This window comes from Anguilla rostrata, chromosome 1 (genome assembly GCF_018555375.3).
Source record: "Anguilla rostrata isolate EN2019 chromosome 1, ASM1855537v3, whole genome shotgun sequence".
NCBI lineage: Eukaryota > Metazoa > Chordata > Actinopteri > Anguilliformes > Anguillidae > Anguilla > Anguilla rostrata.
The window spans coordinates 34,713,593-34,728,857 of record NC_057933.1 but is presented as its reverse complement, the minus strand read 5'-3'; the positions used below and the strand labels follow the sequence as shown (position 1 = coordinate 34,728,857).

Here is a 15,265-nt window from a genome sequence, read left to right as displayed (position 1 = left end):
TGCCAGACAACCGGTCTTACCGACTGAGCTATATCGCCCCCAGGTTTGTCACAAATTACAAATTTTTGACACATCACTGTATTCTTTATAGAAGAGTGGGCTGGCCCTCCTTGGCATTACGTAGACTGTGTCACTGGAATATTTTCATTTACAAGGCTATATTGAAATTGCTTCCTTCTTACCTTTGCATGTACATTGTCCAGCAGACTAATGGAAAATACCAACTTCGCTCACAAAACAGTGTTTTATTGTCTGTGCCAAAAGTTCGTACTGAGGCTGGCAAAAAAACATTCCAGTTCTCAGCTCCTTCTGCATGGAATGAGCTCCAGAAAGAACTTAATTTACAGGAGTTTTTTATCATTGAATGATTTTTTTTAAAAGGCAAGTGAATGAGGAAATGAGGAAAGTGAAACTTGTAATTGTTTTGACTCTTAGTTGCACTACAGATTACTCATGTTAACCAGATTGTGAAACTTTGAACATTGCTGTTTGTCTGCTTTTATAGTATGTTAAATGTTGAAATTTTGTTGTCTGTAATCAACTGCTGCTTTCTTGGCCAGGTCTCTCTTGAAAAAGAGATTTCTAATCTCAATGAGACTAACCTGGTTAAATAAAGGTTAAATAAATAAATTAAATAAAACTATTTTGGTGATGATGGAAAAACAGGACGTGAGGTCTAATTCCTGTATCACAGTGAAATATATATCTTTAACTACAGGCCCTTGGGGTGCACAGACCCTATACATAATTGCTAAAACCCAATTAACCGTATATCTGGCTCCATCAATCCTGCATCAGTGAAATTTGAAATTATGCACATGTCAGAGCCTGGAGAGCAAAAGTGTGCCAAAGGTGACGCTGTTCCCAGTGAGCTGATTCTAACATTTTGTCCCTCTAGGGTTTCCTGGGTTTCCCATCATCGCTTCTTATACCTATATGTATTATTATTTCTAATTTATAGTTAGTGAATAGTTATCTAACTGATATCAACCCCCCCCCCCTCCCCCCACGCTCAGTTACATGGCAGTGAGTTACATGTAACTGAGCCTAGCTGAGGCGGTGTGCCGCTACAATACTTACCGGCTAAGATTGAAATGCAGATAGTTATCTGGCAATCATGTGAGATATGGTTGGTTAGCTAGTTAGTACTTCATCAATTGTATTACATTCTGTTATGCTCTCGCAGACACCTGTCAGTATCAGAAAGACATCATCACAGTTTTAACTAGATGCCCCCAGACCATCATTCTCACTGATGTTCCTTTGACATAAGATTGTTTGGGATGCAATCAGAGCTGTCTTAATGCAATATTTGTCCTATCCTTGGAGTCTTCAACAAACTCAAAGTTTTCAGGCATTATACTCATAGTGTGTCATACTCCAGAAGCGTCAATAGCCAAGCTGAGCTGAGCTCTCTTTGGCTCACATCTGCACCATGCACATTTAACTAAACCTGGCAAAAATAATTAATGTATTTTCTAAGATTACCACTTTCAATTGGAAAATATTATGCTACACTTGTTTGCTGTGATCCGTAGGATGTTTGGTTTTTAGGTGGGATAACATCATAGATGTTGTCGTGCTTTTGTTGAGCTTTTCAAAATAATTACACATGGCACTCTTTTGTAAGCTATCCGTATTTTCAACTGACTGGTGATTAAAGTGAATGACAACAAGCCCTGCCCACCCCCTCTTCTCATTTAGAGACATAGCCTACTTAACATTTACAGCAGTAGCCTACTTAACATTTTTATTTTAAAAGTTTTGATAAATACATTTTAAAATGTAGCCATATTTTAAATGTTGCCTTTTGAACAAGAGCAAGTACTTTACCTGAATTAAATGTGAAGCTTTTTTCATATGGCTCCTTTGGCTGTTTCTTAATTAATTAATCTGGTGATTTCTCTTTAGAGTGAAGTATTCCAAGTTATAAATACTGGTCAGAAACGCCTTGGCCTGCTTCCTTACATTTCAACTGCTGGTTCATAGGGGCTTTCTTGGAGAAATGGCAGCAACACATCTATTGTGCTGTGTGCTGTTTGCATGGACTAGGTCTAGTGCTAGGACTTTTCAGTGACCCTTAAAAACGCTCACCTGCTGCTCCACAAACCACATGAAAGTTGCCACATTAGGCTACATATCATCCTTAGGTTTGTTATATTTAGGGGTCCAAGCAGCGAAGCTGGTGGAACCCTATTGTATCTGTTAGGATTATTATTATTATTATTATTATTATTATTATTATTATTATTATTATTATTATTTTCTTCGCTAAAAGTGTCTGAGGCTCAGCAACCATAAGCCCTAGAGCAACCAAATTTGGCAGGTGGGTTCTATGGCCCCCCAGTACTCAGGCACTAAAAACCACCTATGTCGCCAGGGCGCAAGGGTTCTAAAGGCATAATCCACACTAATAGATCACAAAACTTCATCACTATGCATCTGAACGTGCTCTACACTTTGGCACCTATGTCCCATATGTTGCGCCATTACTTTTTGGGGACAAATGGGCTCCAATAAGTGTTAAATGTAGGTCATACTACTCGCAGACACCATGGCCGCATAAGTCTAGATCACAGTCAGTCAAAACTTCATCTACCGATGCATCTGAATGTGCTCTACAACTTTGCCATTGGGAGCACCTATGTCCGCCATATTGTTTGCCCACCATTTGGACTTTTTTATTAGTTGGGGTGCGGAAGAGCTGGAGCTCCAAATCTAAGTGTTATGACATCTAGTAAACTTCTTTACGGCAAGCGACATCCATGGCGACGCAAGTAATCTGACACCGTAGGGTCTAGTTTTTATCAGTGAGGGGAGGGTCTGAATGTCGGAGAAGCAATGGAAGACAGTGCCAGCCAGAGTGCATGCTAGGCTATTAAAGGTTTGTTAGTAAAAGCTTTTTGAGAGGATGGTGTTATTATTCTATCTGTCTCTGTGGCGCTCTGAAATGTCCATTCTCTGCTAAGCTGAGCAATGGATTGGAATATGTGTCTGACGTTAGTGTTGTATACCAAAACTTCAGCACTTTCTCGGTACTTAAAAAAAGAAAAAAAAAGAAGAAAAAGAAACGGTTCACTATTAGAATATTCCGACGTTCGGTAGTTTTGAGTCAAATGTAAAAGCCAGGGAAAATTGTCTCCCGCATTACTGATTTAGAGAATGAAAAGTGTAATTTGTCAGAATCTTCGCTAGATGGCAGTAGCAACTAAGGTTGCCAAGTGAGGTGACTTGCGCTTGTGCACTCAGTTCCTTGATACAGCGCAAGCTTTGACTCAGTTCACTTCAGTAGCAATAGGTGTTCCAATTTGGAAATATTTTATAGATAGATGCTGTATTGTTATTAAAATATGCGGTTTGTAAATCTATTTAAAGGTGAAAGACCTGTTTTAAAGAATATTTAGTTTACAACTGTTTAATTTTTTAAATATATTTAACATTTTTCTATTGTTCAGTGTTGTAACGCTATAGGTCTATGCATATTAATATGTTGAAGAGGCTTCAACTTAAAGGTTGTTAATGAACCAGGTTGTTAATAAACCATGAATTCGAAAATGAGGTCAACCCTTGTGGACATTACGTTTCTGATCTATTAAGGTAATTTCAGTATTGTTAGGTACCGAGTATCGAATTAGCATCGTTTAAGTTTCATGTATCATTTCAGTATTGAGTATTGTGATACTAAACCTGGTATCAGTATCAAAGTCAAAATTTTGGTATCGTGACAACACTAGTATGACGCCTTTTTTAGTTGCGGCGCAGAAACACTGCAGCCGTGCATACACGCCGGGCCATCTAAGTGTTACGACATGCCATCTAAGTGTTACGACATAGTAAACGCCTTTACGGGAAGCGGCCAGGACACATCCATGGCGACGCAACTAAGTCATCCGACAGCGTCTCTTAGCACAAAATTGGCCATAAGTCATCAATATTTTATACAATCATCATGATATTCAATAGATATGTTGAGTGAAGGCATATGATCATGAGGACAAAGCCATTTTAAAATTGCTCCATAGGGGGCGCGATGGTGCCAATGCTTGTACCCCTCCCAACGCCGCTTGCCTCTTTAATCAAGAATAATTTTACTCCCACTCCACCCAGAGCTCTTTATCTTTTGTTGTGAAACTGTAGTAGGCTAGCACTGCCATTGCCATCTGAACTGAAGCTGTTCATTGGATTCCATACTGTCATGGTTGCATTATTTGAGATGGATTGTTTAAGTGAAATCATGTTTTGTTATGGTCTTTTGAAATTCAGCTCTGCCATTCAGCCCTGTTTCCCACAAAGATTTTACAGATGGAAAAGCAGTAGTTTAAATGTTTTATTTTTAGTTAACCAGCAAGCCAGTGTAATGAGTTAGAGGTTTGCTTCTGTCTGAGGGGGAATTTGAACCTGGGTCTGTCAGTTGTCCAAAACGTTCCAGAAGCAACTGTGCTACCTAGTGAGCTATGCGGGAAGTAGGCTTAGACATTAGAACTGTGTGTGCATCTAATGTTTTTATGGGCTGTTGTATGTAAATGTACAATGGGGAGATCCCTGAAGTTTGTGGCTTTATTGTGTGGATGTGTGAAGTTGTTTGTGAATTATGTCTGTTGGAATGTGGTCAGAAGGTGTAGAAATGTATGTTTTTAAGGGCTCAGAGTCTATGCTCATTGTGATTATTTCTGTAGGGAACCCTGAAAAGAGCCAAACTCTCGGTGCTGTATACGTATGGGGCATGCCGCCCCGCCAAGGCGTAACTTGGCGGGATGGCATACCTGCCATCCCAATCCTCTGGCCCTACAATCTCATGATGAAAGGCTGAAGATTTGTCCTAATTGCGAAGAGGTTACAAGGCAACACTAGCTACAGATAGTCTTTTTTATCTTGCTCTTTTTTTCTCTAGGAAGGCACTAGTTTTTTGTATGCAATATGATTTCCATAATTTTGAACTAACATTTCCTGATACATATTGTTCATTTTCCAAATTATTTAAAGTGAGTAGTTTTCAAAGAATACTGCTCATTTGGAGGACATAAATTAAGTAGCCAAACTGCTGCTGCAAATATGGCCATATAACCACATTTGGTGGCATTGGAACATTCTTATTATCAAACTCTGCTAACAAGATAAGATAAGAAGTGTTTGACCCAGGTTTGTCATATACCCAAAATGACTATACTTCCATACCTTTCCACACGTAAGTACCATATGGAGACCTATAATAAGTTGTTTATGTCAATAAAAGTAAATGACAGTCTATAATGTAGCTAAGGGGGTACCATTTTGCCATCATAAAATATACATGAAATAATATGGAATACTGTAGCTACCTAACTCGCGAGAGCAAACAATTCATAGTGTATTCCTTCATGATTAGTACAACAGCACTATTTTAAATGACGTCAAATAAAAAAAATGTATTACACTTTTTCAAAGATTGTGTCCCGCTTTTGCTTTGAAAGAATTTGTGATTGACAGCAATACACAAAATTAGAAGTGGTTCTGTATTTCTTGAAACATAATTTACTTGAGAATACATTTCTAGCACAACCCATGTGCTGGAGTAATACTGTACTTGCACATGAATTGTCCTACTGTTGGCAGTATTTCCTATGTTGAATTAACTTTACTAGTCATAGGAAATAGGTGGCCCTTTTGAGTGCACACAGATATTGATTAATCACAGGTCTGTTAAACCTTCTTCACAGAAATGATCAACTAAAGGTTCAACATTCAGTCTTTATAAATCTACATAGACACATCTCCGCTCCTGAACACACAGGCTTGGATTTAGTCAACACCTTCCTGACTTGCACTGACTCTTTTTTTTTAATAAAATCAAACATTTTCAAACTTCTGCTGTGCTCAGCAAAATAGATCTTCCAATTTGCCATTGTACTACAGTTTCTTTGAATCATTTAACCAACATCTTTTAGAAGTCATAGACAATGACTTGAGAGGTTGAGGAAGTAGGAACATAAATGACCAAGATAAAAGATATGAACATCATATTGATACCAAAATTGATGAATGATAGAGGATAAGTTCCCACATTTGTATAGAGGATTAAGATAATGTGAGGAAAAGATGCATATTCTGTAGCGGTGCAATCTTACTGTAAGAGCAGTCTCTTGTCACGCAGGGTAATACATGTGCTGTGCTCTGGGTGTTTGTGTTATCAATAACATACAGTATAAACACAGTTTTGGGTGAATGTTTTAAGGACAAGTGTTGACTGTATGCTGATTATAGTATTCCAGCTGCTTTTAAGTATTTGTATGTGGTAACATTAATTTGTAGGCGAGTGATCCAGCATATACTTACCAACACCGAGGAATCTGCTGTGGCTATCTATCAAGGGAGCATTACCACACAATCACAGCGTTTGTGATGGTCCATCTGGAGAAATTGCTTTTATTAGGAGTTTGCAGAGCTTTCAGCATGCAGGGGTCTTATTTAAAATGTGATAGCCCGGGCCCCTAAGGTAAAGCATTTTCCTCATCCCATACCTGTCAGGGACCTTTCCGCAAGGCCACCGAGGTGAATCAGCAGCGATACCGGCCCCTGGAGCCGACTCTACGCGTGGCCACATCCATCACTGCGCTGGAGGAGGTCAGGAAGGACCTGTTCTGTCAGGAGTGGACGGGTCACATCTCAGCCCAGCCGTGAGTACTGCCATGGCTCACCTGTACATCACTCTTTGATCCAGACTCTTGCAGTTTTACCTAATTATTGTTATTATTATTATTATTATTAGTAGTAGTAGTAGCAGCAGTAGTAGTAGTAGTACATACGTATGTATTAATGTAAATTGAGGGTGTATAGATTCACCACTTTGAACAGATGCACCGATTCTAAGGTGCAGCTTCATGGACTCCAAAATGCCAAACCGGTTCAAAAATTGATATGGTCATCACCATTGTGTTATTCTTCAGGAAAATTAGTGCCATTTTTCCATTTATATGCATAATGTCATTCGATAGAAACAAGAGGGAAAGAGTGCACATGCACCACTTTTAGGTATTTCTAACAGCTCCTAACAAATCTACATAGGCCATGGCACATTAAAGCAGGATTGTTAGCAAAATTCTACTTGCTACAAGCTAACTTTATTTTATTTGAATTTGATGTCTTTTGATTATGTTAAATCACAATTTTCAGTAATTGGCATCTTCTTGACATGCTGAAGCATGCTAACAATGTAATGAATAATAGTATGTTTAAGGTGCAATCTGTAAGTTTGGAGAAATGGGAGGGAGCTATGTTTTGGGGAAAAAACAAGAAACGTTCCACCCCCTTCCTTCAGCTGTCCCTCCAAAGCCCCTCTCTCCAAACATATGCAGGCATGCTGTCTGACGTCTGTACTGGATGTCTGGAGACAGAGGACCAGAGTGTTGAAAAGTAGGAAGAGGACTGCAGTGCATCATGCCATGCATGATATTATTGGCCAAAATGATTGAGTCTGATACAGTATTGCTGGCTAGGCAGAAGTAGAGTTACCATTAGCTGGCTGGGGTAACAAAGCTAAAAAAAAATTTAAAAAACACCACATTTCACCCATAACGTTTGTTGACGAAGTAGCTGGAAGTAACTAATTTACCTAGCCAGTAGCTTCCTAGCTACTTGATGATTTATTTCTTTTTGCATCAGTGATTGACATCATTCCAGTGCTACTAATCTAGCCTACAGCATAACTTTTGAAGATATTCAAATCTCTCAAACCTCGCTATTGCTGAAAAGCCAAACCAGTGTTAACCTTTGTCTCGTCTCTTGCTCGGTTCAATTTCTTTTTGGTTAAAATCTTTTGTTCTTAAGTCATTTTAGGCAAAGGCAGAACTGGTCATTTTGGCATATTTTTCCCAGGTGGCAAATAGGCTGAATTATTGTGAATATATTATCACTCATAGCCAAATCAAATGACTCTTTCCATTCCCTTTTATGAGCATTTTGTAGGCTACTGGACAAAAAATAAATGTTTTTTCTGAGGCATCTCCTTCAGATTTCATCCATTTTTACATACCAGTGTGCAGGTCTTCTACATTTTTGTTTTTTACATTCAAATCATATAGTTGCAAGTAAGGGTTTGTGAACCTGTTTGAATTACCTGAATATGTGGATTCTCATTTAATTACTAATTAAAGTTGTGTGATCTTCACCTAAATGACAACAATAGACAAGGAAATTCTTCTTAAACTAATAACACACAATCAATTGTACTTTTTATGTCTTTGTTGAACACATTGTGCTCAACATTCTTAAAATTCCCAGTACAGGCTGGAAAAAGCATGTGATCCCTTGTATCTAGTAGCTGGTAGGACCTCTTTAGCACCAATAAACATTTAGCAACAAATGTTTGCCATAGGTGCTGATCAGGCTTGCACAATGGTTAGGAGGAATTTTAGATAATTTCTCCTTACAGAAGTGCTTCAGTTCATTGATATTTCTCAGATTTCTTGCATAAACAGTCCTCTTCAGGTCATGCCTCACTATCTCAATTTGGTTGGTGACTCAGTCATATCAAAACATTAATTTTCTTCTGGTTAAACCATTCTGTTGCTGATTAACTCATGTGTTTTGTGGCATCACCCAACTTCTATTAAGCTCCAGGTGACGGACCGCTGTCCTGACATTCTCCTGTAAAATTTTGTGATACTATTTTAAATTCTTTGTTTCCTCAATGATTGCAAGCTGTTCAGGCCATGAGGCAGCAAAGTAGCCCCAAACCACAATGCTCCCTTCACCATGCTTCACAGTTGGAATTAGGTTTTATGTTTTGGAACTTCCAGGTGGTCTTTTGCAAACTTGAAATGTGCAGCAATGTTGTTTGGAGAGCAGTGGTGGTGTCCTCCCATGAGTACCATTCTTGTTTTGTGTTTTTCTTATAGTGGACACTAGGGCTGGCCCGAATGCCATTTTTTAGGCTTCGGACATTCGTTGCTGTTTCCAAACAAAGCTCCGAACGTTCGTTCTCACAAAAACACGTTTAAAAATTAGGAATACCGTAGGCCCATTAGCTTTCATAACCGAAAGCTGCAGTTCATTATGGATCCAGTGGGGGGACATTGTATAGCCTAGCTGTGAATGAAGGGTTTCAAGTTTCATATGCCCGTTTATTGAAAGGATCAAATAACACAACAGTTATTTCCAAAATTAAATTTTATTGCACAAAGTTGTTATAAAATCAGCAGATCAGTAGCCTAGTAACAGAAAAATGTAACAGGTGCAATCTCAGCACAATACAATAAAAAAAAAAAAAACAATCACTGTCAGACAAAGCGCTCTGGCAAATAAAAATAGCTAGCCGACAAGAAAACATTGTGCATACAACTTTATTAAATAATAAGTTGGCCTAGCTTGGAACATTTTCAAAATGTTTAAATAAACGAATGGCCTCGATCAGCCAAGGCCATTAATGTAGGCTACGTCTGAATAAATAACCTGACAATATGAGGACATTACAACGAGCATCCAAATAAACAAAATAAATAATATAATCAGCGTTGTTGAGGATGTTGATGATGCTGAGGGCTGCGATATCAGGGGATGCACCTATAATAATAAATTGGCTATAATAATAATAATAATAATAATAATAATAATAATATTATTATTATTATTATTACATTTCTTTGATGCCAATCGCCTATGCCTGTAACAGCAGTTAGCCAATGCAAAGTTAGCTAGCTAGTTTGTTAACTAACTGCCTAAGCTAGCCTACTAGGTTAGCTACAGGATATCTTTTCACCAACAAATTACTTATAGACATAGTTACAGATTTAAAATGATCACTCAGATTTGTTGTGCCGCCGTGGTATGCCAGTTGCTTCTTACATATTTGACATTGAGCCTTTTTTTTGTCATCGGTAATTTTGAAGTGTTTCCACACAGCTGATTTCTTCGCAGTTTCCATTGTGCCAATGGACACGTAGACTGAAGCGTTTGTAAAGTGAGTGATGCACGTTGCGTGCTCTGTCTTTTTTTATTTCATTTTTTTTAGGTTATCTAACCTATCCTCAAATTACAAATAATAATAATAATAATAATAATAATTAAAAAAACGAATCATCCGAACCCTGAATTGAGATTTGAATGCCAATATACTGAACGAATTCCGAACCATTCGAACGTTCGGGGCCAGCCTTAGTGGACACATGAACAGAGACTTTAGCAAGCTCAAGAGATTTATTTAGGTCCTTTGCTGTTACCCTAGGGTTCTTTTTCACCTGCTTCAGCATTGCATGCTGCACTCGTGTCATGATCTTTCCTGGATGCCCACTTCTAGGGAGAGCAGCAACAGTACTGAATTTCCTCCATTTGTAGATGACTTGTCTTACTGTGGATTGATGAATGGCCTAGCCTTTAGAAATGCTTTTGTAGCCTTTTCCAGCTTTATGCATCTCTACAATTCTTATACATTCCTCTGAAAATGGTTTTGTTCAGGGTATGGTTCACATAAATAGATGTTTCTTGAGAAGAGCAGACTCTGTCAGTAACCAAATTTTATTCAACTTTTTTTATAGGACAGGGCACCTCCAACCCACACCCCAAGAGCCATTAGCCTAGAGGTTCACTAACTTTTTCCAACCTCAGTTGTGAATATATAAATTGTGCACTCAGTATTGACAAGAAGTACAATTATTTGTTTGTTATTAGTTTAAGCAGAATGTGGTAGTCTATTATTGTGATTTAGATGAAGATCAGACCACATTTAATGAGTAATTAATGCAGAAATCCAGGTACAAAATAGCAGTCATAATAGCCAATTTGCTATCCGACTACATTCAATAAACAAGGAACTAGACAGGAGAGACAGGACTCAGGCAATTTATAATTTCAACATTAAAAACAATTTTACTGTATGTTTATTGTAGACAAATATCATAAGTGCAACCTCCAGGATGGGCTAATTTAGCAACAGGAAATATTGTGACTGTCACTCCCAATTACAAGGGTGGAAGTCCCTGATAAAATTATGAATGCACTTATGGCTGCTCAGATGTAGTAAAGGAGACAAGATGGAAGCTGGTTTTATTCAAACAAGTATGAAATCTGTTTATTTTATTTTTTTCTCCTTGTCTTTTTTTTCTGCCCATTGGAGTATGTGTCAATAAAACAACACAATCTAAGAGGACAGGTAAATAAAAACAGAGCTAGACAAACTTAATTAAGACATAAGGCACATACCTAGCGATATTTCTTTTCTCATTGAACAGCACCATTATGCAAATGGAACCAGGATCCTACTAAGTGAGGGTTACAGACTCAGAGGAGTCAACCAGAGATTATGACTTTATGACAGAACAGCACAGTAGTAAATCTTACAGTTACCATGTGCAGTCACTCAACAGAGGGTTCCATAAGCTAATCACACCAAAGGGAAATCTCAAAATTACAAAAATATTATCTACCGCACACATTAGGAATGACCACACACCAAAAATGTTATATTATGGGTGAAAGTCTACCAAGAAGATGCAAAGTGATTCACTACAAACAATTATTTGTGTGATCTTTTTGTTTGCACGCAGTGAAATATCTAATAACTTGGTGCTTCCTGAGGAATACTGCACGTGACACAAAGGACTCTCACTAAGATACCTATGATATGCCCATTCAATAAGATACCTATGTTATGTTAAGATTGCACTGTCCCCTTTCGCTAAAATATCTAGGTTGTAAAGATTACACTTGGCCAATTCACTAAGATGCGTATATCATATTCAGATTGCACTGTACCCGTTTTGCTAGAAGGACTATGAGTTCATGGTGCCCATTCAATAAGATGGGTATAATATACCACAATTGCACTATGCCCATTCACTAAAATACCCATGTGTGAAAATTGCACTTGACCCATTTAATAAGTTACCTATGACACAGGAAGACAGTTAACACTTATGCACATATGTAACTACACTTGAACAACTCGCCACAAAAACGGTAATAAGGCACTCACAAATAATTCTGTATGCAAATCATCAAGGAGAAAAACGGTGGTTCACAATAATACAAGGCTGCGTTCCTGAAATAAATTAAAGCAACCCCATGAGTCCGTACACATATACATACATACCCACACACAACGTAAACGTATATTAAACGCTACTCCTACAATGCCTATATTTTCGTACCTTGATTACAAATCTCGGCAACCACAACACTATTGAAGGAGTGCTTATGCGACTGAGTGTCAGTGCTCTGCTATAACTCACAGAAACAGGGATTCAAACTCAAAGTTTCACTTACAGAGGCCAGTGGCTAATATCCAACAATATAACTGGCCCAATAACTGGCTCAATGATATGCCCCCTCCAGCTGGGACCACATGCAGAGAATTACAAGCCTATGGGAAAATCTATATGAGGTACGGGAAACTCCCGAATATAACACGGCTTTACAATACCTTATATATGGTAGACTTTACAAACTCACGTTTGTCCATCTATTAAATATGTTGCTTGGGACCAAATGAGATGGCAGCTACAGATTGCGCATGAAAAGGCTCATAAGCTACAAAGTATTGTTACATAACATTCATGCATTAACCAAAGCAAATTGTTTGAACGCTTACTATTGAACAGATTTGCCACACATGTCCACTGCAGGGTGGTGGATAAACACACCCGCTTAAGTAGTCGAGAGCTGCCAACAGTATAAGAATAAAGGACTTGTTTCTAAGTCATTATTGTATTGCAATACAAGCTGCATAGTTTAACTAATTAAAAAAACATTGCATTATAAAACATACCGCTGTCTCATTCCCACACTGAATTCAAATGCTTCTGCACAAATGCAAGCTGCCACGTCAGAACAGGATTCTCATCTCACCATATAGTCTAATTCCAACTACTAATGACTCGCAGGTCCTAAGGTCCTACCTGTTTCATAAGTGAAACCAACATGGATGATTGGGATGGCAGGTATGCCATCCTGCCAAGTAACGCCTTGGCGGGGCTGCATGCCCCATACCTATACAGCACCGAGAGTTTGGTACTTTTCAGGGTTCCGTACAGAAATAACCACAATGACCATAGACTCTGAGCCCTTATAAACATTAATTTCTGCACCTTCTGACCCCATTACAACAGACAGAATCCACAAACAACTTAACATGTCCACACAATAAAGCTCATTCTTCTTCTTCTTGTCCTGCCCGATTACATCATCGAAGCTCCAAGCCCACAAATAATGTCTCCCCTTTGGACATTTAAGTTACATCAGCCAATAAAAACATCAGATGCACACGCAAAATTACACATACAGCAGTGCACTCACAACATTTCAGTGTTCCTATAGCTACTTCACTGTTAGCTTACCGGGTAGCACATCTGACTGTGATACATTTGCATTAGTGACAGCGTAGGTTCGAGCCCCCCTCGGACTCATGAAAACCACTGTCATTACGCTGCTTTGCTAGTTACCTAAAAATAAAACATTTAAACTATTGCTTTTGCATCTGTATAATCTTTGCGGGAAAGTCATTTCAATTTCAGAAATACAAATAATATACACCAACACTACGCAGTTATGCTTTCGGCATTTTAACTGAATTTTATGTCACCTAGCTTGCTAACGACATAACAGACCGACTGCATAATGTTAGTACTGCAGATGGCTGTGACATTAATAACCACTACAATAATACAATACACCCACGCTTTACATAGTTCCGCTTTCGGAATTTTGACCGGGTTTGACGTTAGCTACCTTGCTAACAACTCATCGGATGCATGCACAAAATGATACAAGTGCACTCATTTAAAACGGATACATTTTGCTATTCCTATGTCTCTATCACGGGTAGCACAATGGGTAGCGTGGCTGCCTGCGACACTTTTGGATGTGTGACAGGACAGATTTTAATCTCCCCTTGGACTCATGAAAACATTTCACTCGTTATACTGCCTTGCTGGGTCCCTCAAAATAACACATTCATGCATTTGCATCTGTATAATCTCTGCAGGAAACTCTTATATGTTTCTGAAATACACATAAAATACACCCACACAGTTCTGCTTTCGGCATTTTTACTGAGTTTAACGTTAGCTACCTTGCTAACGACAGGACAGATCGACCATATTAGTAGTGCAGATGGCTGTGAAATTCATGAGCACTAAAATCAGCATTGTACTTTGGTCCAGTAGGTAATGTTACTGGTCGTATAGAAACCGGCGCAAGATAATGACTTCTTCACGCCAGGTATGTCGCGTGGTAGTGTAACAACAAAAATAAGAGAAACATGTTGAACAGTGGCTGCATGCAATTTTAATCAGAACGGTAGGTCTAACTAATTCAGTTGCACACGTCAAGTATAGGCTACTTCATTGCGTGCAACATGTCTACAATTGTATTAAGCACATCCAACAATACATCTATTTCTTTCTTCTTTCTATTTTGTACTTCATAATACTGCGTACAACCACTAGCCAACATTTTGCGTGTGAGTGTGTGCGTCTGTGTGTCCTACTGTTCTATATTTAGGCTAGTGTTGGGCAGAGCTACTAGCTTCACTAGCCTACATTTTCCATTACCATGTCTGTACTTCCTATTTCTAAAATCAAGTACCTACAATTGTAGGCTAGCTGCATTGGCATAAAAGTATGTTCATTAGACAAGCATCATTTATTCACAAAGAAAATCCCAGTTTAAATTTAAAACCCCATTGTCCGTTGGATATTGAAAGCAAAACCTAACATAGACCACATCGTGTCACCACCACGATTTTCTTGCACCAATATTGCGCTGGCAAAGTTTGTTGCTATCACGCACAATGTAAGCCAAATTGTATGGAAACCTGTATTGGCATAAAAGTCAATTCATTACACCAATATCATTTCAAGCAAAATTCCCTGCCTAAAATGGACATGATTTATCGTGTTACCACAACTGCTCTGCCCCATATATAAAATGCTAGTAATGGTGTTGCTGTCACGTAATATTGGACATTCGAGTCAGCATATCACTGAATGAATGAATGGACGGACTTAATGTAACACAGTTTTCAACATCAGCACATTGGCCATATTTCACTTTTATCAAGCGTACCTGTCTGTCAGGCAGAAGCTGTAGGAAATGGGATGAAAACAGGAAGAAGGCATTCTTTAAAACAACACAGCATCTACCAGCATGGCCTCTGCGATCGACGTATTGGCGACCCGTCACATACAGTACACTTTCATTTATTTCTCATTCATGGTCAAGGACAAATTCTTGAATCCATGTCTGTGTTTCTTTCATCTAGAATGTGTGTTACCATGCATGTATGTGTATTCATGTC

The 15,265-nt window shown here is 38.5% G+C and overlaps 1 protein-coding gene across 5 annotated transcripts in view; it reads left to right on the top strand.

Annotated features, from left to right (window-relative positions):
* spata17 (spermatogenesis associated 17) overlaps positions 1–15,265 on the top strand; it is a 168,619-nt gene that overhangs the window by 95,553 nt on the left and 57,801 nt on the right. For all 5 annotated transcript variants that reach the window (XM_064335834.1, XM_064335821.1, XM_064335843.1 and 2 more), the window contains one exon: positions 6,505–6,653. In XM_064335834.1, the coding sequence (XP_064191904.1) occupies positions 6,505–6,653 (149 nt within the window). The remainder of the gene's footprint in view (positions 1–6,504; positions 6,654–15,265) is intronic.